Source organism: Ciona robusta, chromosome 14, assembly GCF_009617815.1.
Source record: "Ciona robusta chromosome 14, ASM961781v2".
NCBI lineage: Eukaryota > Metazoa > Chordata > Ascidiacea > Phlebobranchia > Cionidae > Ciona > Ciona robusta.
In genome coordinates, this window is record NC_143248.1 from 2,157,755 (window position 1) to 2,180,132 (window position 22,378).

General features: G+C 33.5%; 1 protein-coding gene and 1 long non-coding RNA gene across 3 annotated transcripts; one reads left to right on the forward strand and one right to left on the reverse strand.

Moving 5' to 3' along the window:
- The first annotated feature begins 959 nt into the window (after positions 1-959).
- Positions 960-21,833, forward strand: LOC149724870 (uncharacterized). 2 transcript variants are annotated; one of them, XM_089892316.1, is made up of 33 exons: positions 960-1,119; positions 1,570-1,734; positions 2,227-2,340; positions 2,721-2,906; positions 3,349-3,403; positions 3,622-3,713; positions 4,143-4,228; positions 7,773-7,853; positions 8,047-8,130; positions 8,500-8,579; positions 9,662-9,700; positions 10,331-10,444; positions 11,044-11,114; positions 11,555-11,658; positions 12,523-12,593; positions 13,075-13,135; positions 13,420-13,527; positions 13,696-13,796; positions 13,864-13,926; positions 14,825-15,031; positions 15,504-15,613; positions 15,728-15,908; positions 16,248-16,310; positions 16,424-16,500; positions 17,513-17,570; positions 17,688-17,879; positions 18,322-18,477; positions 18,828-18,923; positions 18,996-19,106; positions 19,304-19,372; positions 19,797-19,898; positions 20,392-20,557; positions 21,291-21,833. In XM_089892316.1, the coding sequence occupies exons 1-33, from the start codon at positions 1,055-1,057 to the stop codon at positions 21,503-21,505; spliced, it is 3,543 nt and encodes a 1,180-aa protein (XP_089748442.1). In that variant the 5' UTR covers positions 960-1,054; the 3' UTR covers positions 21,506-21,833. The 2 variants fall into 2 exon arrangements, with proteins under 2 accessions (XP_089748442.1, XP_089748443.1); XM_089892317.1 differs by lacking the exon at positions 13,864-13,926.
- Positions 8,298-14,827, reverse strand: LOC149724871 (uncharacterized). Its single transcript, XR_016386490.1, has 2 exons — positions 13,834-14,827; positions 8,298-11,757 (listed from the first exon to the last, which is right to left on the reverse strand). It is a non-coding gene; the product is annotated as an uncharacterized LOC149724871 (long non-coding RNA).
- Positions 21,834-22,378: the final 545 nt, after the last annotated feature.

A 22,378-nucleotide genomic window follows, 5' to 3' on the forward strand; every position in this document is an offset into this window, starting at 1 on the left:
CAGAGTCATATAAACCAGAGTCGTATAAACACCGAGTAGTCCAACTGCCGTCTATGTGTGTCCAAAATAGAGCAAAAGTGGTGACTTTGACAAAGGGTTTAAACGAACTTGTTAAGTTTTGTTTGTGTTTTCCTATTGTGTGAAGGTGTAAAACAGCTTCTATTTACCTTGCCAAACATTTTTTAGAAAAAATGTATAAATTTAGCGGCATTAAATGACTAAAATGTCGCAAATCAACCGCTTCTAATTCTAATTTTTGACTTTTTTTGACACAGAAAACAAATAACACATGTTTTTTTACATTTTTCAACCTTTAAATTTGTTTTTAGGCCCAAGTTTTTCTGTAATTTACCGAAAAACATACATTTTCCCTATACCTACTGTGTTATTTTGGACCCAAATTGCCGTTCAATTTGTGTTTTACGTAACAATGGGTTGGACTACTCGGTATTTCTATGGCTCTGATATAAACAAGAGTCAAATAAAAAGTTCAAACAGCAAGTTTTGTTTGTATTTGATTATAGAGAATACTATCTATCATTTGATGACTAAGAAATATGACATTTGTAACGTATAAGTTCTACTACAAGTTAAAAATGGTATTTCTATGGCCTGAGTGCCACCGGCGCCAAACGCTTTTCGCTGTAGCAAAAAAACAAGGAATACAAAAACTTGACTGAGTTTAATAAAAAGCAAAGTAGTTTCTGTATTATGTTATGTTTTCAGTATTTAATACTGTTTTGGTGTTGTTTTTATGGAGAAATATATTTATTTAGTGTGTATTGTAGAAAATAACATAAGTCTGTTTAGTGAAAATCAAAACTTAAAACTACCGTACAGCTTGCGCGCGTGTGTCGTGTAGAAAATTCGATAGGCTGTCAAATGAAGTGTTATAAACAAAAGACTAAAACAGTTCACGTTTATAGCCTAAGTTATGTTTAATTTCACTCTGTATTATATATTGTTTCACAGAAATTCAGCTTAGGATAATTGAATCATATTTAATACACCCATAGACCCATTTTGTTTCTTGGATTATACACTACATGTCATTATGGAGTTTCCCTTTGCAATATGGAACGCTCCTGGTGTTGGATATATCCCATTAATTAATCACAGGTAATTTGTTGTTGTTTTTGGAATTTTAAAAGCAGCATTTTCTGCATAAGACAGTTCTGATTCTTTTTTTGTTTGTTATCAAAAAAATAGGCATTTGTGTTACAAACTTACTTAAAAGGATGCAAAAGCATGCTTCGTCACCATAATTTACAATTACAACATAATAAAACTGAACAAAGTTAAGATTACTTTGTTAAAGTTATAATGACGTTTTTTTATTATTTTTAACAAACAATTGTTAAAAATTTTTCTTTGCAAAATGAAAACTTTCCGATTGTGCGTATAGCCTACACAATTAGATATATGTATATGTACCTGTTTTTAGGTGTTAAAAAGTAATCATTCGGCTGTTTTAACTTTCAAACTGACAAATCGTGTGTATTTTAGGGAAAGGGAAAATGTCCAAAGTTTTGCCCAACCTGGCATGAACACTTGTTTTGTTTTTTTTAGAAACACCGAAGACAGATTGCAGATTTTCAACGAAAATGAAAAAACTTTTGCCGACACCTTGGTTGGTGAAAGTGTCATGGAACATTGTGAAAATCTGAAGAAGAACTTGCTTCAATTTCAGGAAGAAAGTTATGAAAATGCAGTTGAACACATAAGAAACATCAGGTAGCTTATTGGTATATCTTCTACTTTTTGTTGGTTTATCTTATACACACACTTTTAATTCTATTAGAAGTTTACTTGAAAATAATTAAACATAAATGGCTCGTTTGTCTGCTACGTGTAGCGACCACCCTTATTTTCTTCCAATTAAATGTAAATATGTTTTTAACTGTAAGTAAGCGTGTTTTAACAACTGTTGTTTTGTCGCTATATTCTGTCTTTTCCATGTCTCCTCACGATCCCGAATAAAGATTTTTTTCTGTAAATAATGTATGTGTGTTCAAGATATACAAAGACGTTTATGCTGGCGTTTTCAAAAATGCTACAGAAAGAAAATAATCTGTGCTTTTCTGGATGTAACATTTTTGCAAATCTACCTCATTTGCTTGCCGATTTTTAAAAGAAATATCTGTCATGGATGCTCTTAGCAAAATATAACTATTAATTAGATTTAATTGTAGTTTTAATTTTAATTCTGTCTGCCTTTTTTTGCAGGCAAGGTGACACTGAAAAAGAGATAACTCATGTCCCCAAAACTCCGCGAACAGTTAAAAAAACAAGAAGAAGAAGAGTGGTAAAGGCAGAACAATCAGTACAGCCATTACGAAGGTGTTTTTATGGTTCTGTTTTTTTATACACTACAAGAAAAATAGTTCTATTCATTATGGGTGGAGTCTTATGGTGAGGTCACAGGACCTGGGGTTTAACCTTCAGCTTATTTATAAATCTATTTTGTTTTATTAGGAACTTTATTTCTGCCGCTTACATTTGATTAAAAGTAAAGAAATGTAATATTAAGCACCTTTTTATTCATGGGGCGTGGTCTAATGGTAGCATTGTTTACTGTTTAAAGAACGAATGTGTCTAATCGCCCCATTACCAATGACAAAGCCAAAGATATAAGACTGGCTGTAAAAAAACAATTGTACATTACCATTGTCATTTTTCACTACATATCTTATTTCTATATATTGTATTTTGTGTTCCAGGAGCACTCGTTGCACCAGAGCTTCTGTGAAATTAGACAGCAGTTTATTCAATGATTTGAGTTTGGATCAAAGCCGCTCCTCCTTATCAAATGTCGACACTGTTGTGGCAGAAATTACGAAAGGCCGGGGTAAAAAGAAAGGTTCAAAACGAAAAAAAGCAACCATAGTTGTCCCCACTATCGATGAGTAAGTAAAAATTGAGAAATATTATAAGGCTATCTGGCTGTGTAAAGATAGTTTTTAAAAAACTGTTTAATTATTGTTTATGGCCCGGAGCACAGAATCGTCCTAAATTTATTGCAAATATATATATTTAGGCTGTAACCTATAGTTGTTTATAAAACTGGTAAATATTTTAATGCCACGCACACAGAATTGGCCTCAATTTATAAAAAAGATATGTAGTCTATATTACATTTGTGCAAATAAAAATGTTCAAATTGTAGGCCTATTATTTGCCAGAGAACTTTGGATGTAGGCCAAAGTTGGCCCATTACTGGGCTGAAAATGTTCAAATTGTAGGCCTGTTAAATGTCAGAGAACTAACACCTATAACTGTCTTATACAGTAAAGTTATATAAAACATAAGGACAACAGAATGAAAATTAATACAGTTTTTTATTCATAGGTTAGAAGAATGTGTTGAAAAGACATCTGTTTCTGACGCTGTTAAATCTAACCTGGTAAGCATAAATGTTATAGGCCCTGTTTGTTTTTAAAACATTTTTGTATTTTTCACTAAACGAAAATAAAGTGTATATACATGTATGTTTTTGTACTAAGAAATATAATATTGTGTAAAATGTGTATTGTATGTTTCAGTACAAAAAGTAATTAACATTTGTTCAGTAAAACTTAAAAACTGATTCACCATATCACATATTATGGTTATTGTTTCTAGGACACTGTTTCACAAACTGTGGAACATTTGATTCAATTTCATGAACAGGAGATTGACGTACATAAGGACAAGCAGTCGCAACCTTCATCCAGGTATGTATGCAATATATAGACCAAGAGGTAATGGGTTCAAGGCTCGACGCTGCTATCATTGTGGGCGTATGTGTCCTTGAGCAAGACAGTAAGACACTTAATGACAATTGCTCCAACCCAGTGGTCACTAATGGGTTGTCCAAATTATCAGCCATAAATAAAAAATGATCCCCTCCCAAAAAAATCGCTACACACATGATAACTCGTAAAAACCACAAAGTTACATAAATGATAACTCGTAAGCTGGCACGAGGTGTATGAAACAGCACACCCGTTTTATAACAACTGTCTTTTTCCAACCTCGTCAAGGATAATTCAATAAACGTTACCCTTATGACCTATGGTACATTATAGATATATAATATATTACAATGTAACTATTCATAGGTGTACCATTTACACAGTTTTTGTATGTTTTAAAATCCTTAGCTCAAAGGCACACACTGCTGTTGATTTAAACACCTCTGAAGCTTTGTATTCTGAAACACCTATGCCAACCAGACCAAAACGAAAAGGTAGAATTTTTTCTTATTGCTTCAGTGATTTATAAATATATATATTAGGGATGTGCTGAAGTTGAAAAAGCTCGGGTTCGCCGAGCTTCAACGAAAAGCTCGGCACGAGCCCGAGTCCGAGCACTTATGACGTCATCAAGGAGAAAGGCGTACGAGAATGCGTTCCTATTCAGCCGAAAAGCGTCGCTAATCAAAATAATACAGAACACGTGGTTTGCGGTTAAAGACGAGTCTCGTTTCGTAATTTCTACTGTTGCAAAATGTAAAATTCATACAAAAAGTATTTAAATAAAAAAATATATATAATGTTACAGTCAGTGGCGCAACTGGCAAGTTTCTACGCATGTTCATCTTGGATATGGTAACGGTTATTTACGTCAGAATAAACCTTTACGATCGTTACATCACAAACGAGATTGTTGAAAACAATCGTGTTTTATTCGCTTCTATACAATCTGCAGTTTGTGTATAATTTTTGTTTCTGATGATTAGTTTAAATGCAGGTAAATCGCGATTATGTGAGTTTTAATTGGTGGAAATATAAGAGCGAGTAGCGGCGCTAACAGTAAATGGGAACCAACATAAATTGTAATATGATATTACAAAGTATCGTCCCGGCCGAGCTTGGACTGAAGAAAAAAAAAATATCGTTTGATGGCACCGCACGAGAAACAGAGTTTCATTACATCATTTTTCACGAGAATAAATTCACAACGATTGCTTCGTTTGTTACGTGTGGAATGTATGCTACCGCATGCGTCTTCTTTTATTTCATACGCCGGCGCAGAGCATAGGCGGATCTAGGATTATTCTGACGGGGGTGTTCGCAAGAAAATGTTTAACTAATAGTTGCAAAGCGCCGTATTAATATGTGCGTAAATCAACCCGTAAGTTTTAATTCACCACTTGCATTTGCCCGCAGTAGCAACATTAATCTATGCTACGCGTAATAAAGTCATTATTTACGCAGGATTTACTCAGACAAGCAGAATGTTTGTTACGTCATAGTAGGGATTCACACGTTGATTATTTACGTCATAATACCGACTTTCCTATTCAAATTTGCCGCACAGGAACTTTTAACAAACGTTCGTTGTTTCACGTTCATATTAATTGCCACAATATTTTGTTACATCACTTATAGTTACAACACCGGTTAGGCAGACTTAAAACATAATACGATACGCATATTTCTGGAAAGCCTGTTACTATTTTTTGCTAACGCGAGTTTGGTTTACCCTCTCTATTACTGCATGGGAATTCAGTTAAACAAACAATATTACTGCGATACTGCTAAACAGACAATGTTTTATCCCTGCATTGCATTCTAAACGATTTAGGCCGTAAAAATCAACTTAAATCTGTTCCAGAAGCATTGCTTCTTTATATTTACGATGTTTTCCTCAGCCAAGCAGTGTATTTGTTACGAAATAGTAAGGATTCACACGTGTATTCATTGCATCATAATAACGATTGTTTGACCTGGCAATTGATTACGACATAATAGCAATTCACATGTCGATTGTTTGCGTCATAATAGGGACTCACACGTTCATTATTTAGCTTGCAGGTGCTTAAAACATGTTGAATGTATGCTTTTTCATGTTTGCCATTAAGTAAAGGATTGTCTCGTTTACGATGAATACTTTCTACGAACGTAAACGCAACAAGCATGTGAATTAAATGTGTGTTTAGATAAAGCTTGGTGGCCACTGGTCAGACCGATTTCGCCACTATAGATTCAAGCTTTTATTTTGGTTATAACAGCAGGTAATCGCAGATTTACCGTTCCTGTAGTGGTAATCCTTTAGCTGGTGGTCACTGGCCACCTAAAATTTTGGTTTCGAAATGTTCCTTAGGTCTCACTGATACCTGCTGTCTAATTTTTTTTTTTTTGAAAAAACTCGTGCTTTCGTGTCGAAAATTAACATTTAAAATGCGCGAAATCGAGCTGCGTTACCGTATTTTCCACACGAGCCGTCATGAATTAAACAAAGGTTAGATTATTACATCATAGAATGCGTATTGTTACGTTTAATTTCTACGTTACAGATAACGTAATTTGTTAGGGGTTAGTGGTTGGGAGTTAGGGCATGGGGTTAAGGTTTTCACTAGCATAAAACAGTGCGAAAAAACAAGGCTATAACGTCCCGTAACGTGCGTAATATAACACTGTTGTGACGTAACATACCGCGATTGTGACGTAATAAATCGTTAACCTTACGCAAGTCAGACGAATTACGGTGACGAGGCATGTTTTCGCGCATTTTCAAAGTTAATTTTCGACACGAACGCCCGACTTTTTCACCAAAAATAAAGAGAGCAGGTATGAGTGAGGCCTATAGAACATTTTGAAACCAAAATTTCAGGTGGCCACCAGCTAAAGGATTACCTCCTGTAGTTTGGCTCGCCAGACGAGTGATCTTTTCGTTAGCATGTAGATATGCATACGATAATATAGATAACGATTGCAACAAGTTGCGCAATCAGTCACAGAAATTTAAGCAGTATTGTAGTTGATTTTGAGTCACGGAATTTTGATTTTAATTAACTACAAACGATCGTTACTTTGACGCGCGCCGTTTTTCGTTTAGAGCTACGTAACGAAATATGTATAAAATATCTGAGGGGGGTGTTCAAACACCAAACACCCCCCTCTAGATCCGCCACTGGCGCAGAGTGTAAAAATGTGACGCTGATACACGATGGTTTGATCTCGTGGTTGGTTTGGCTGCCCAATTTGGGCAGTGGGCACATTCCTCCCGATTGTTATATTATGAAACGTCATAATTAATAGTTACCTTGCGATAGGACACCTGACGTAATAATTGAATGAAAAATTGTTCCAATTCCAAGCGAAGGAATGTTATATTGAATGCAACGCGTGTGTGTGTGCGTCTTAGCAGTTTCTGGCTGCGTGCGTGTCTGCGGTTAAGGGGGCTGTCATGTGGTTGCAGCAATTTATAATATTTCATTATAAAAAAGTTAAAGAGTTTTTGCCTTTTATTTAAAATCTGATACGAAAACATTGGGCGCTCGTGTAATTCGACACCGGCTGTAATTCGATACCGGCAAATTGCTGACGTTGCGATTCGTTACTTGCGAGAGAGCAAATTCACAACGAACGAAAAACAATTAAAGAGAAAGCTACGCTGACCAGTCTCGTTATCTCTTAGTAGCTTCACTTTTTTTCATTTTTAATATTTTTCGCTCTCGCGTGCAATATTATAGCAAAAGGCTCGGCGCTCGGCCCAGTTTTCAGCCGAGCGCCGAGCGTCAAAAAAAAATTTTTTTTTGTTATATAGTAAGGTGGGGGAAGATGGGACACCTATTCATTTCATTTTCTCTCCTAATTGGTAGTAAACAAAAAACATTCAAATAATTATAAAACCGTATCCTCACGACTCCCATAGATCGTTGTAAATTGTTTAAAACCTAATCAGGATACTTGGATATTATGTGCTAAAGGTGTCCCATCTTCCCCCACCCTAATATGTACAACTATTATAAAAAACAGCCCAAAAATGCTTTTATTTTTGTACAGGTCGCTCAAGTGCTAGAAGGTCAATAACAAATCAACTAACAAACCATTCCAAAACAATTTCCAGGAAATCTAAAACAACTAGTAAGTTTACCGTCAAGTATTTACCTGTGTTTCAGCATTTAGGTTGTTTATATTTAACAAAAATATTTTTAATATTTAATATATATATATATATATAGTAGCTTAGTAGGCTGGGAAAGATGGGATATTTATTCATTCTATTTTTCTATATATATATTATATATATATATTTTAAATCAACACAAATTTACAGACAACAGAAAGAGCTTAATTCAAATTCTTCGCAAGTCGTTGGCGAACGAAAATCTTATTGTTAACGGCGAAAGTGAGGAAAATGGTACGTTTTACATTTGATGTTTTTTAGTACAGTGGTTCCCAACCTTTTTCTACACGCTTATTTTCTCATTTTTAACAAAGTTTGCAGATCACTTAAGTTTAAAACTTATTTCAATACCTTCAAAAATTTTTTTTTTTTTTTTAACTAATTTGAAACATATATAGAAATTTTTTTTTTTTTATTATTTTAACGTTTATTTTAGTTCTCCCTTTTAATTTTTCCTCATTTTTTATTGTGTTTTTATTTTATTTTTTTTAATTCCACACTTTGTTTTAAAAACTTTTATTATTTTTTTTAAAAAAAAATAAAAATTTGGATTTAATTAATTTTTAATACATAACTTTTAGCATAACAGGCATTATTTTTTAGGTTGTGAACAAATGCATGGTATAGTGGAAAAAACTGCAGTAGTAGTAGTTGAACGAATGGAAACAGATGAACCTGAACAGGTAAATAATTTTGTTATAACTGACTATTTCCATTTTGGTTGCACACAGGACACACAGCAAGGGTTAACTATTAGAGATACATTCCCTTTTGGAGATACAAAACAAAACCTATTATCTCTTTTTTGCATAAAAGATACTTTGTCCAAGTCAGGTGTGCACGGTACACCCTAGGGTCTAATGGTTAACCCCTGCTCTGTGTCCTGTTTATTAACATTTTTTTAAAAAAAGGGTGCATCACAAACTGCAAAAATTTTCAACAATAATATTCATTTTTTTAAACATTTTTAACAAATTTAGCCATTTTTCTACAGTTTTTTTATAAGAATTATATATCTTGCATCACTGGGAATTGCGAAACGTCATTAGTTTTATGTTAAAGCGATCAGGGGTGCATGAGTTTGTCGCAACAACTTCAGGGGTTCACCAACCCAAAAAAGGTTGAAGAGCACTGAGTTAGACAGTTACTAACTTACTGCCACATGTGTAATTTTGTCAGTGTTTTTTTCTGTTTGGCTGGCAGTTTAAACAACCCATTAGTGACCATTGGGTTGAAGCAATGTCCGTTATTTAGCTTTCTCTAAATTCACATACGCCAATCAGTATTGCTATTCAAGTGAAAGTAATGCAATGCTTAAAATATTCAGCAAACATTGTTTTAAATGTATCCTCACCCTTTGAAATATACATACTGAAATGTATATATATATAATATACCCTTTTAAAAATAAAATATTTGCCTACCACTTTTGAATCTTACATGTACCCAGTTTCATAACCCCCAGTTTAGACTGAGTTTTTGTGAAAGTATTGGCTGTTGGGTTCAAATCTCACTTCCTATTTCATAACCCAACGATAGTTTTATTGCGTTTTATGTCTAACCACATTTCAAGGCTTACTGTGCAAAAATGGTGGACAAAAATCATGCAATGTTAAATAATAGGACATACTAGAAAGAAGAACTGCTGCACATAAAACATCAACCATATTTGAACATAGGAACTAACACTCTTAATGTTTTTACACCTAAGAGACCAAAAGTAGTCCATTTTTTCAATTAACATGATTTTGGGATAATTTTACAGAACACACTAGATCAAGAGAATGAAGATACTGCCAGCAATGTGAGTGTTTTAAAGTATATCTATAGAGTAGGGTGGGGAAAGGCGGGACACTTTTAGTACATAATATCCAAAAGGACAAGAAAATTTACTACCAAATGGGACGAGAAAATAGAATAAAAAGGTGTCCCATCTTTCTCCACCCTACTATATATCCGGTCCCATGGCGGAGTGGTTAGCACGCCTGCCTCTAACCCAAAAGTTACAGATTCATTCATATATAGTAGAGTGGGGGAACATGGGACGTTTTTCATTCTATTTTCTCATCCCATTTGGTAGTATACGAAGAACATTCAATGAATTATAAAACCGTATCCTCACAGCTTCCATAGACTGTTGTTAAATGTTTAAAACATGATCAGAATATTTGGATATTTCAAAGGTGTCCGATCTTCCCCCACCCTACTATATAAATAATCTTTGATTGGCTCATCTTTTCTGAAAAAATGAAATATTCCCAACATTTCATCTGCCATCTGGCAAGAATTCATCAGGGAATGTAACGCACCATTACACGCAAGCGAAAACTTTAATTTCCCCCCATAAAATAATAAATTTTTTTATACTTGAAAAAAAAAAAATTTTGTGAGTTTTTTTTTATTACCCCACCTGAACATATACATTTTTTAACAGGCTACTATTACCACCTCTCAAACTGGGACATTGAATGAAACTGGTACAATGTCGACATCTACTTGTTCATCATCGGCTGCTACCATTGAGCTTAATGAAAAACCAACTGACCAAGTATGTTACTTTTATTTGTGGGTTACAAACATTTTTGTGATGAATTACATTAGTTTAGTCCATTAGTGTACTGCAGAAAATTCCGAACTAATTTTTAACACTGCTTTCGTGTTTTCCTAGGTTGCGTTTTAGCAATTTTTTTTTATGAAAAATGTTGTTTTTTATTGGAAACCCTGTCTGTCCACTACTGTATATTCAACTTTGGGTTAGAGAAATTATTGTTACTGTCTCGCTATATACATGCCAACCATGGTAGCAGCATCAAGCTTTGAACCGGGAATCTAGTCATCACGCATGCACTCTTAAATAATATCCTCAAACCATGAGTGCCCACTGGGTTGAAGCAATTGCCGTAAAATTTCTTTCCCAAGGGCGCACACATTTCCACAATGGTAGCGGCATTGAAATTTAAACCCAATGTCCTTTAGTTATAACATGCCCCCTAAATACTTACTGCAAGTACAATAAAAACTGTTTTTCTAAGGGCACACACATTTCCACAATGGTAGCGGCATTGAAATTTAAACCCAATGTCCTTTAGTTATAACATGCCCTTTAAAATATTTACTGTCCTAACTTCTATCATATTATTCTCATAGCTTTCTGTTGATGACATTGTACAGAACAGAAGTTTCCCCGTGTTTAGTGTATCTGACACTGAAGAAGAAGTGTAAGTTTTATTTTTCATTTTACCCAACAATTTACCCTGCTTCTGCCTATGTGGGGATGTCATTTATCCTAAATTTAAAATCTGGTATAATGTAGACGTAATATTATCTGACACTGAAAAAGAAATAAGTTTTATTTTTTTTATTTTTTTCATTAACATCCTAAATTTAAAATCTGGTATAGTGTAATATCATCTGGTATTGCTAAAACCATATATATAGTAGGATGGGAAAAGACTGTACACCTTTAGCACATACTATCCAAATATCCTGATCGTGTTTTAAACAATTAACAACAGTCTATGGGAGCCATAAGGATACAATTTTATAATTCTTTGAATGTTCTTTGTTTACTACCAAATGGGACGAGAACATTGAATGAAAGGATGTCCCATCTTCCTCCACCCTACTATATAATTTAAACTTATTTCTGTAATTCCAGAAAACCTACCATGAGTCCTGTTCATGAGCAAGAGCCGATGAAAGCCCAAAAAAGTTCCCGGAAATCTGTTCGTGCTTCGCGTAGAGTTATCAGCACTGCTTTGCGTAAGTTACTCTGTCTGTTTATCTTGTTTGCTCCAGTTTTCAGTAATATGTATCTGTCTCCAACATTTTACTGTGTTTTACTCTATATGGGTGAGGTCCCTGTTAGAAAACGTATGATTTAAGCCTATTACTCCAACAGACGTACTACTATACATAGACGAGTTTGACTGCCGGATTTTGCCAGTTTCATAACCGCATGAACGATAGGCAGCAGTTTTGGCTAACTTTAATAGTCGCCGTTATTGTTACTGCTGCCATGGTGTGAGTGATAAAAACTCGCGTATACGGTATTTTCCTAATTTCTGCAAAACGAATGTCGTCATCGCAAACATGGCCTTTTTTGCAATTTAAAAAAATCGGCCCCTATGCTACTTTATAAGTATAAATAACTTATTTATTTTCATGGGATATAGCATTGGTTGCTTACCAGTTACCACATATTTAATTTTGTGGCTGATTGTTTTTCTGCATGGCTGACAGTTTAACAACCCATTAGTAACCACTGGGTTGGAGCAATTGCTGTTAATTAGATTTTCCTAAAGACACATATGCCAATTGCCAATCACTATTGCTATTAAAACTAATACTTAAAATAGCCAGCAAACATTGATATAAATGCATTAGAACCTCACTGTTTTAAACTATATATTTATACTAAAAATCAAATGTACCCTTTTAAAAATAAAATAAGTGACCATCCTTTGAAAAACCAGGGTGATATTTATATGTCTATGTTATTGCCTTTTACCTGTTATTTTTGGTACCTAAAACTATCCAGGAGTGTTTTAACGTTATACATGAATACCTATGTTAGATGCTTATGCCTTAAAATTTACCAAAAATAAAATAATAATCTTTTTTTAGGTCGTTCTAGTATTCGAAGATCAACTAGAATCAACCCTGGTATGGCTCAGTCTGGGGAAGTTATATTACAGGTGACTAAACTTAACAGTGGTAGGTTTTCAGGGGTGATAAAAAGGCCGTTGAAATAATATTCGAAAAACTATCAATTTGCAAAAGCACAAATTATTATATAGTACTGTGGAGGAAGATGGGACACCTTTAGCACATAATATCCAGATATCGTAATCGTGTTTAAACAATTAACAACGGTCTATGGGAGTCGTAAAGATACAGTTATATATTTCTTTGAATGTTCTTTGTTTACTACCAAATTGGGCAAAAAAATAGAATAAAGAGGTGTCCCATCTTCATTTCATCTTTTTCATTCTATTTTCTCGTCCCATTTGGAAGTAAACCAAAACAGTTCAAAGAATTATAAAATCATATCTTCACGACTCCCATAGACCGTTGTTAATTGTTTAAACACGATTACGATATCTGGATATTATGTTCTAAAGGTGTCCCATCTTCCCCACCCTACCATATACGTTATAAATTCATCTTTTAATACAGGACATTGAAATTGATATTAAGGATACAGCAAGCACAGATGATTCCAGCCAGGATGAAAGTGGTAAAATATGTTGAATAACGATAAAAATATAAATTTATTAAAATTAACTTGCTTTGTTTCACTTGGTTTCTCTATTTTTATTACTATTTCGTATTATTTTATATTTTTTTTTCTGAAAATGATCATGTTATTAGACAAAATATATATATATATATATATATATCTAATACAACAATTGGTTTGACTTTTTGGTCTGTTTTAAATTTTCGTAGCACCAGATCCTTACTGTACTAAAATAGTTTTTTTTAATTTTTAATAATTCTTACATATTTCACATTTTATAGAGCATGAAATAGATACAGTTCAACTGAAAACTGGACCAAAAATTGCAAAACCAGTAATTAAAGCAAAACCTCAGTTAAGGTTGAGAAGACCACCAGTCGTACGAACAGGTAACTATATTTATTTGTAGAAGCGCTCCAGGGGGTGAAAAAGTATATATATACAAAAACATGAAATTACTTCCATTTTCCAATATATTTAAACAATGATATTTTATGTTATTGAGCCCATGCTACAATTTTCCAAAAAAATCCTAACGCTAATAATTCTACATACAGTTGGACAGTTGAAACGTACAAGAGCTATAATGAACATGAATGGTTCATTTGATTATGGTAACAAAAACAGCTGCAGTACACCAAGTCCCCCAAAACAAAAGGTATGTATAGTTAATACTTTTTTACCGCTTTACAAACCTGTTCAAACCTGTTAATTCTGGTTTGCAGAGAAGCAGTTCAGGCACTACCACACTTGTGCAGAAATATGTACAGTCTATAAATAGAAATCAGGTATAATTGCTCAATCCTAACACTGTAACACATAACAGCAGTAGTAATAGTATTAACAAACAATAATGCATGAATGCATGCATAGTTGTAACATTGGGGGTGCATCGGGCAAATAATAACTTTTATTTGTCTCTTCGATTACAGTAGCGAAGATTTCGAAATATTTTAAACGAAAAGACAGGATATAGCGACAAAACAACAGTTGTTAAAACACGCTTACAGATAAAAACATATTTACAAATTGCACCCCAGTTTTAAAACAGTGTGACATAATACCTTTTATACCCAAGTTTCAAACTTTTACTGTCCTGTAAAGTATCTATATACAAACAAGCAGGGCCAATATGTAGGCAGGGCCAACATACTGCATTTTCTGCATTTAATCAATGAGTTACCCAGATTTGACAACTGTGTTTTAGCTATTTCGCCTTAAAATTTGTTAACAATTAAAAAAACAGGACGCATGTAAATGCATGAATAGCTTACACATCTATTTGTTAGCAGTTTTAAGCTTAATATGTAATTTTATATGTATAATGTATGTTATATAATTACTAATACAGACTACGGTGGTTTAGCCTCTTTCAGATTGTAGTTTAATTATATAAAAATGTTTATAATTTTAGTTGATTTAGAAATCTTGCTAAAAAAATAATGTTTATCGAAAAATAAATTAAAAATAGTTATAAAAATTGAATATTAGAAAAAATCTAAACATCGTAAACTGTGTGTTGGTAACTTAAGTAGCTCAACTTAACCATAAATCCAAACGTTCCACACCCTTAGCGTGCTGCACTACAGAACCTCACTTATATAGAATAAACCAAAAACATTTTAAACCTGCCTAAAAGAAACAATTTAAAAAGAAAAAGCTTATAACAGTTTTCCACCGTTTCAGCGACTTTGTAACATGCCACGTACGAACAGCTTCCTAAATCGCTCGACGGCGTCAAGCAGAGCCCGTCGAACCCCAGGTCTCGCTTCACCAGCCCCAAGCAACAGGCCCCCTCCCTCACCCATGTACAGAACACCGGGGGCATCTAATAATATCACAACTGTTCGGTCGTTTCTGCTGAGAAACACACCAGAAAGGGTTAATAAAGAAGTTAGTGGTGTTTGCTTTTATGTTTTACTTATAGTAGGGTGGGGAAGATGGAACACCTTACAATAGGGACATAAAGTAGGGTGGGGAAGATGGGATACCTTAAAATAGGGACATAAAGTAGGGTGGGGAAGATGGGATACCTTAAAATAGGGACATACAGTAGGGTGGGGAAGATGGGATACCTTAAAATAGGGATATAAAGTAGGGTGGGGAAGATAGGATACCTTAAAATAGGGACATACAGTAGGGTGGAGAGGATGGGATACCTTATAATAGGGACATAAAGTAGGGTGGGGAAGATGGGATACCTTATAATAGGGACATATAGTAGGGTGGGGAAGACGGGACACTTTATAACACATAATATCTAAATATGTTGGGCCACTGAAAAATAAAACTGGAAATGTTCAAAAATATCTTAAAATATATTTTTTTTATTGAAAAATGAAATATTTTGATCTGTTTTGTGCAGATGGAAATTGAGATGAAAAAGAAACAACTGGAGGAAAAAAAGAGGAAGGAGGAAGAGAGAAAACAAAAGATGCGAGAGGAGAAAACAAAGAAACAAGAAGAAGCAAAAAGGTGAAAAAACTTGAAAAGCTTTTTAAATTTTTTAATTACTTCATTTTTAATTTAAAGTTACTATTTAAAAAAAAAATGATTTTTTTTGTAATTTTGAAAATTTTTCATTTTTAGGAAGAGAGAAGAGAGATGGAAAAAAGTCCATGAGCAACGGGAGCTGCGGGAGAGAGCGGAAAAGGAGAAACAGGAGCAGAATCAAGACAAATGGAACCAGAGGATAGCAGATGCGGATCGGACTAAGAATCAGAGAAAAATGGAAGAAAATGTGAAGATGCAGAAAGAGATGGAAAAACTGGTGAGTCCTCCAGGGAGCAGCGTTTTTACCATACATATGTACTGTACAGATGAAGTGGTGCATTTGGAAGTTGGCCTTTACTGTAGTAATATACCATGTTTTAAAATTGCTCCACAATTTTTTAAATCATCAAATTTTTTTTTTATCGGAATTTCAACTTTGCATAAAGCAGTCTTGGGTACTTGTGTTTTCTATTTAATGATAACTTGTTTGTTTTTTTCGGTCTTTTGCGATTTGTTTATAATTTTACAATAATAGTGACATATACTGTAGTACCTCTATTGAAAACTTTTTTTTAACAATTTTTTATGCTAAAATTCACTAATGTATTGTTTCTAGGCTAAAGCAGAAGCCCGTAGGAAAGAGGAAGAAGAGGAGAAAGCTAAGAAGCTCAAAGAACAGGTGGGTAATGTAAACTAATAAGTTCAAATAAAATATATATATATATTATTATATATAAAGAATATTAAAATATATGTAAAAAATATTTTTGTGATTTTTCAAATTTTTCTTAGGAGGAAGAACGAGAAAGGAAATTACGCAATTTGCAATTGGAGAGAAAATTGGCTGAAGAACAAAGAGCAAAAGAAAGGTTAGTTTTGAAATATAAGAAATTAGGGTGAGGGAAGATGGGACACCTTTTTTTCTATTTTCTCGTCCCATTCGGTATCAAACAAAGAACATTTAAAGAATTATCAAATTGTATTCTACTATCCTTACAACTCCTATAGACTGATGTTAATTGTTTAAAACAGGATCAGGATATTTGAATATCATTTGCTAAAAGTGTCCTGTCCTTTCCTACCCTACTATATATAATATTTCTGTTAAATGTACAGGGTGTTGGGTGAAAATTCCACCCCATGTTTAAAGTACAATTACCCAAGTCAGATAATCAAACAAATTTTGTCCAGAGAAATAAAAGAAAAGTTTAAAGAGATACAAGCACAGCAGAAATTCTTATTCAGGTATTCAGGGCCAATACATTATCTTGAGATAAGCCTTATTTTAAACATTATTTGTCCAGTCAGAATTGTACCCAGAAAGTGTTAATATTTTTTTAGCAGCTCATCTGATAAAAATCTTACAGTATGAAAAATTTTACAGTTTAAAAAAATTTACAGTGAAAGTAAGCACTCTTACAGTGTTGCCAGATTTGTGTTTCTCTCATTTCTGCTGGCTGTAATGCCAGTGTTTTGTCAGTCACTACTACTAGCGCATTTTGCATGTCCCTAAAAAAATGCAATGGAAGTTATGCCTAGTCAGCAGAAGTAACGGAATATTTCCAAAAAGTGTTTTTTGTGAAATATTATTTAGTTTAAAGAAACAGACAGTACTCATAAATTCATAAAATAACTAAAAAAAACGGATTTTTAAAATTGTTTGTCACTTATTGTTAGATTTTTATTTTTTAAAGATTGTAACTAACTTTTATATATTTTTATTTTTTTTTAAGATTGTAAATTATTCTTTAGATTTTAATTTGTTTAAAGATTGTAACTCATTTTTTAGATTTGTTTTAAGATTGTTACTTATTTTTTTTAAAGATTGTTACTCAACTGAGATTAAAAAGGTATATAAGCTCTTTTTATGTTTGTTTGCAGGAAACTTGAAGATGAGAGAAAAGAGGAGCAAAGAAGACTTGAAGAAGAAAAACTAAAGGTAAGCGCAAATTAACAAAATAAAAAACTGAATTCTCTTTTTTCCCATTTCTATCATAATCAGACATGCTTTTTTTCTTATATGAAATATTTTTTTTTTTAAGAACTTTTTTTTTAGGAAGAAAAAATGCTTGAAGAGAATAAGAAGAGGCAGTTGGAAGAGGAGAGAGTAAGAATTCAGGAGGAAGAGAAAATGAGGAAGAGGCACGAGCAGATTGAGATTGAGAGAGCAAAGAAAAAGAGGGAAGAGGAGTTGGCTTTGGAACTCGCTCAAAAGAAGAAGAAACAAGAAGAGGCGCAAAAGTTGAAGGTGGGAGTTGTGGGGTTATTGTTTTTTTTATTAATACAACAAAAAAAAACAATTTTTTAGTCCTAAACCAATGGTTCTTAAACTTTTTAGAGATGCTTAACAGATTTACCCCCAATATGTAATATGGCGCTTGTTTATTAAAAGCGAAAGCAACTGGTTACATCAGTTATATTTAATACAACGAAAAAACACTTTTTTTTAGAGCTAACAGTAGAGATCGGATGTGACTAGCCGAGCTAAAAAAACGTGCCAGAGCGTCTGCTTTTTGTTGCTCGGCAAAAAATTGGGTCTAGTGTCGAGCCCGTATGCTATTGCTATAATGTTGCACATATCAAATTACAGCTGGTCTCGAATTACACGAGTGCTCAGTGTTTCCGAATCTGATTTTTGATAAAACGCAAAAAAATCTGAAACTTTTTAATATTGGAATTTTGTCCTACAGGAGAAGAGAGAGCTTGCGAGGAAAGAAGCAGAAGCTGCTCGTAAGAAGAAACTAGAAGAGCGGCGCCTCGCAAGGGAGGAAGAGAAGAGATTGAAAGAGAAAGAAAAGAAAGAAAAGGAGGAGAAAAAAAGACAGAAAGAGGAACTTCTCAAACAGGTTTGCAGATTGTCATATATTATTAAATTTTAATTTTTTTTAAAATGATTATTAAATGTGACTTATTTATTCTTGCGTGGTTTGAAAATGAAGAGAATGTGTCATATAGTAGGGTGGGGAAAGATGGGACACCTTTAGCACATAATATCCAAATATCCTGATCGTGTTTTAAACAATTAACAACGGTCTATGGAAGTCGTGAGGATATGGTTTTATAATTATTTGAATGTTCTTTGTTTACTACCAAATGGGATGAGAAAATAGAATGAAAAAGGTGTCCCATCTTCCCCCACCCTACTATATATGGGTATGGGTCTTTCTGTTTGTATTATAATATTTGTTATTTTTAGCAAAAAGAAGAGGAAGAGCTTGCAAGGGAGCAGGAAGAGATGAGAAGAAGACAAGAGGAGGCAAGAATGATCCAGGAGGAGCAGGCAAGATTGCAGGTCTCGTTTTTTAATTTTATAAAAAAAAAAAAAATTCTGTTTATACTTACCTAATCTGGTCTCTCATTTTAGGCTGCTGAAAAAGAGAGATTGCAGAAAAAGGCAGAAGCTCAGAAGAAAAAAGAGAAACTGAGAAAGAAGGTTGAAGAAGAGAGAAGACTGCGAGAAGAAAAACAGAAACAGGTCTCTTATTCTCTCCAATTTTCAATGTTACATATTTGTTTAGGAATTTATAACATGGTGCGCATATATTCTGTGCTTGCTTTATATTAAATGATGTCTCGAAAAAACAATATTTTTTACGAGAAGAAAAATTTTAAGTATTACATTATGCCCGTAGTAACAGCACCAGAAAATTTATTTAAACTTTGTTAAAACAGGAGCAAATGGCAGAAGAGGAAGAACGGCAGAAGCAACGTAAAGACAATGAATATCAACGCAAATTAAAGGTAATATAGTCACTAAATGAAAAAGTAATAAAAACTCTCAAAATTTCTAAATCAGGTGATTTTTTTAGTTGTAGGTTTTTTACCTGCAATGAGTAGATACTGGATTTGCAGATTTTTAAGCATAAATTAAAGATTTTTTTTAATATATTATATTTTTTTAACTAAAACAAAATGGAACAAAACAAAATATTGCATGGCCTCTTGAGCAATCTTACCATATCAGAATTCATAAAATGGTGGGTAAATCGGAAAAGTAAGACTGGGAACTTGAGCAGCTTTAAATAAAACCTAAAATACTATATACCTAAAAAGAGTTATTTTATCATATTTTAAATAGAATTTAAAATGAGTTTTTTTGAAGATACAACTTCTAATACATTTTTTTCAAGTTTATAAGCCTATTATGTAATGGAATTTTGTGTAGGAAGCTGAGGTTCGACTCCAAAAGCTGCAAGAAAGTTATCTAGCACCTCCTACTATGTCTTCTACTATGAACACACCCAGCTGTAATGACACTTTTACAGTGGTATGTATTGGAGCTTGTTTATATATAGTAGGGTGGGAGAAGACTGGACCTTTAGGACATAATAATTAAATATCCTGATCGTGTTTTAAACAATTAACAACGGTCTATGGGAGTCGTGGGGATACGGTTTTATAATTCTTTGAATGTTTTTGTTTACTACTAAATGGGACAAAAAAATAGAACGAAAGGATGTCCCATCTTCCCCACCCTACTATATTTGTCTTTGTGTATGATTAGGCTTAGTATTGTACTATACAACATAAGGGTATTGAATGGAATAATTTTGGCCTAAAAGTACTCTAGATTCCAAACCAATATGGAATAGAAAAATTGACAACACTGTGTATGTTTTATACAGTTCTTAGAAAAAAGTTCACAAAAGGTTTTTTTTAGAAAGGTTTGAAAAGGTTATAAAAAATTAAATACAACTACAATTACTGTTCCATAATTTTTAAAATACATTTACTAAAATTCCAATACTGTTTAAAAATAGCCTGCTGACACAACACTCGACAACAACTACAACATGACGCCTCGTGGACCAGATAGACCTCTACTGCCCTCTACATCCGAGAATTATAATATCGACGATTTCCAAAGTGGGGACAGCACAGATCAAGAAGATGAGCCAAAAAAAGTTGTCCCGCAATGGGCAAAAAGTTTGTATAGTTATTTTATGTTGGTATATTTAAAAAAATTCTAATTGTCCAGTGCCACGGTACAAATGAATGTAGCTTGTTTTATCCTCGCGTGGCCGGAAAACGAAAGTCTTATAACATGGGTGTTCATACACCTCGTGCCAGCTTACAAGTTACTATGTATGTTATGTTATTTTGGAGGGATTTTTTCATTTTGTTTTTTGTGTGGCTGACAATTTAGACAACCTATTAGTGACCACTGGGTTGAAGCAATTGCCGTTAAGTGTCTTGCCCAAGGACATATACGCCCACAATGGTAGCAGCCACAAGCCTTAAACACAGTAACAGGTTTGGTGCTGTTACCGTTAGCATCTGTCCTGGGGCAAGACACTTAACGAAAATTGATCCAACCCATTGGTCCCTTCTGGGTTGTCTAAATTATCAGCCATACATTACAAAAAAATGAAAAAAGATAATCACCTAAAAAGTAACATAAATGGTCACTGTTACACTTAAGCAGGAACAAGATTTATGTAACAGGACACCTGTGTTAAACTTTAACACGCTTGGCTGTAGTTTATGTTGCTCTTGTTTTTCTATTCATATAGATGACAAATACTTTAATTTTATATGTTATACTAATTTTAGGAGTTTTTGGACAGTTTCAAAATTGCATTTTTTTAATATAGACTCTAAATATTATAACTGACCAAACTTTCTAAATGTTATAACTAACATACTGTTCTATTTTTAGGTTACAAACTGCATTCTGCCATCATAAAACAGTATTACAGCCCACCAGACTTAGACAAGGTGTTCCCGGGTCTTTTGCGGCCAGTTGAGCTGAATAAACTATTCAAAAAGACAAAACCACGATATTTTAAACGCACAAGCTCCGCCCATTGGACGCACCCTATTATGCCACCTGGACACATCAGTTTTACGGAGCAGTGCCAAGGTTTTAGATGAAAATTTTAGTTTTTTTTCTATAGTGTATCATTAAAATTGTATTTTGGGTTTAAACTCGGACTGCATGTAATTTTTTCTTTGCTCTTTTTTGTATAGAATGTGGCTTTCTATTTGTACTTTTAACTTCTTTAATGGCCTTTTATACGTCTGTACAGATACGATAAATTAGGAAAAAATCTCAAATTCATTTTTAACAAATGTTTGTGCTAGGAACGTATTGATTTTAAAAGGCTGCAAAACTTTAACATCTGTTTTTTGACGGTTTTTCTGCTTGCGTGCTTGCAATGTGTAAATTGCCGAAACTTCTCAATAAAAATATTATATTAAATATTAGTTTACTGCAGCTCGGATTTTTGAGTCAGTTTTTGGGGCTAAATTTGCAGAAAATTTAATTCTTTATCAAAAATATTTATTTTACTATATTTTTTCAGTGCAGCTCAGATTTTTGGTTCAGTTTTTAGGGTTAATTTGGCAGGAAATATAAATTCATGATTTTTGAGATAAGGTGACATTGCCAGTTCCCTCATTTCTTCAAATTTTTCTTGTTCTTCCAACTGTTTCATTTGCTTCAATAATTTGACTTCTTGCATTTTAGGATAAAAGGAATAGTAGCTTATACCACTTCCAAGGATACTAACAGCGGTAAATGTTAAAATGTTTGTCAGTCGTGGTGTTATCATAGCTCGGATATTAGCACACTTTGAATACTCATGTACTATTAGCTGTATCTAAACATTCTAAAAATGCAAGTTTGTATTAATGAATGAATGTAACTTACTTTATCCTCGCGTTGCCGGAAAACGACAGTCGTTATAACACGGGTTTAACACCTCATGCCAGCTTACAAGTTACCATGTATGTTACATTATTTTG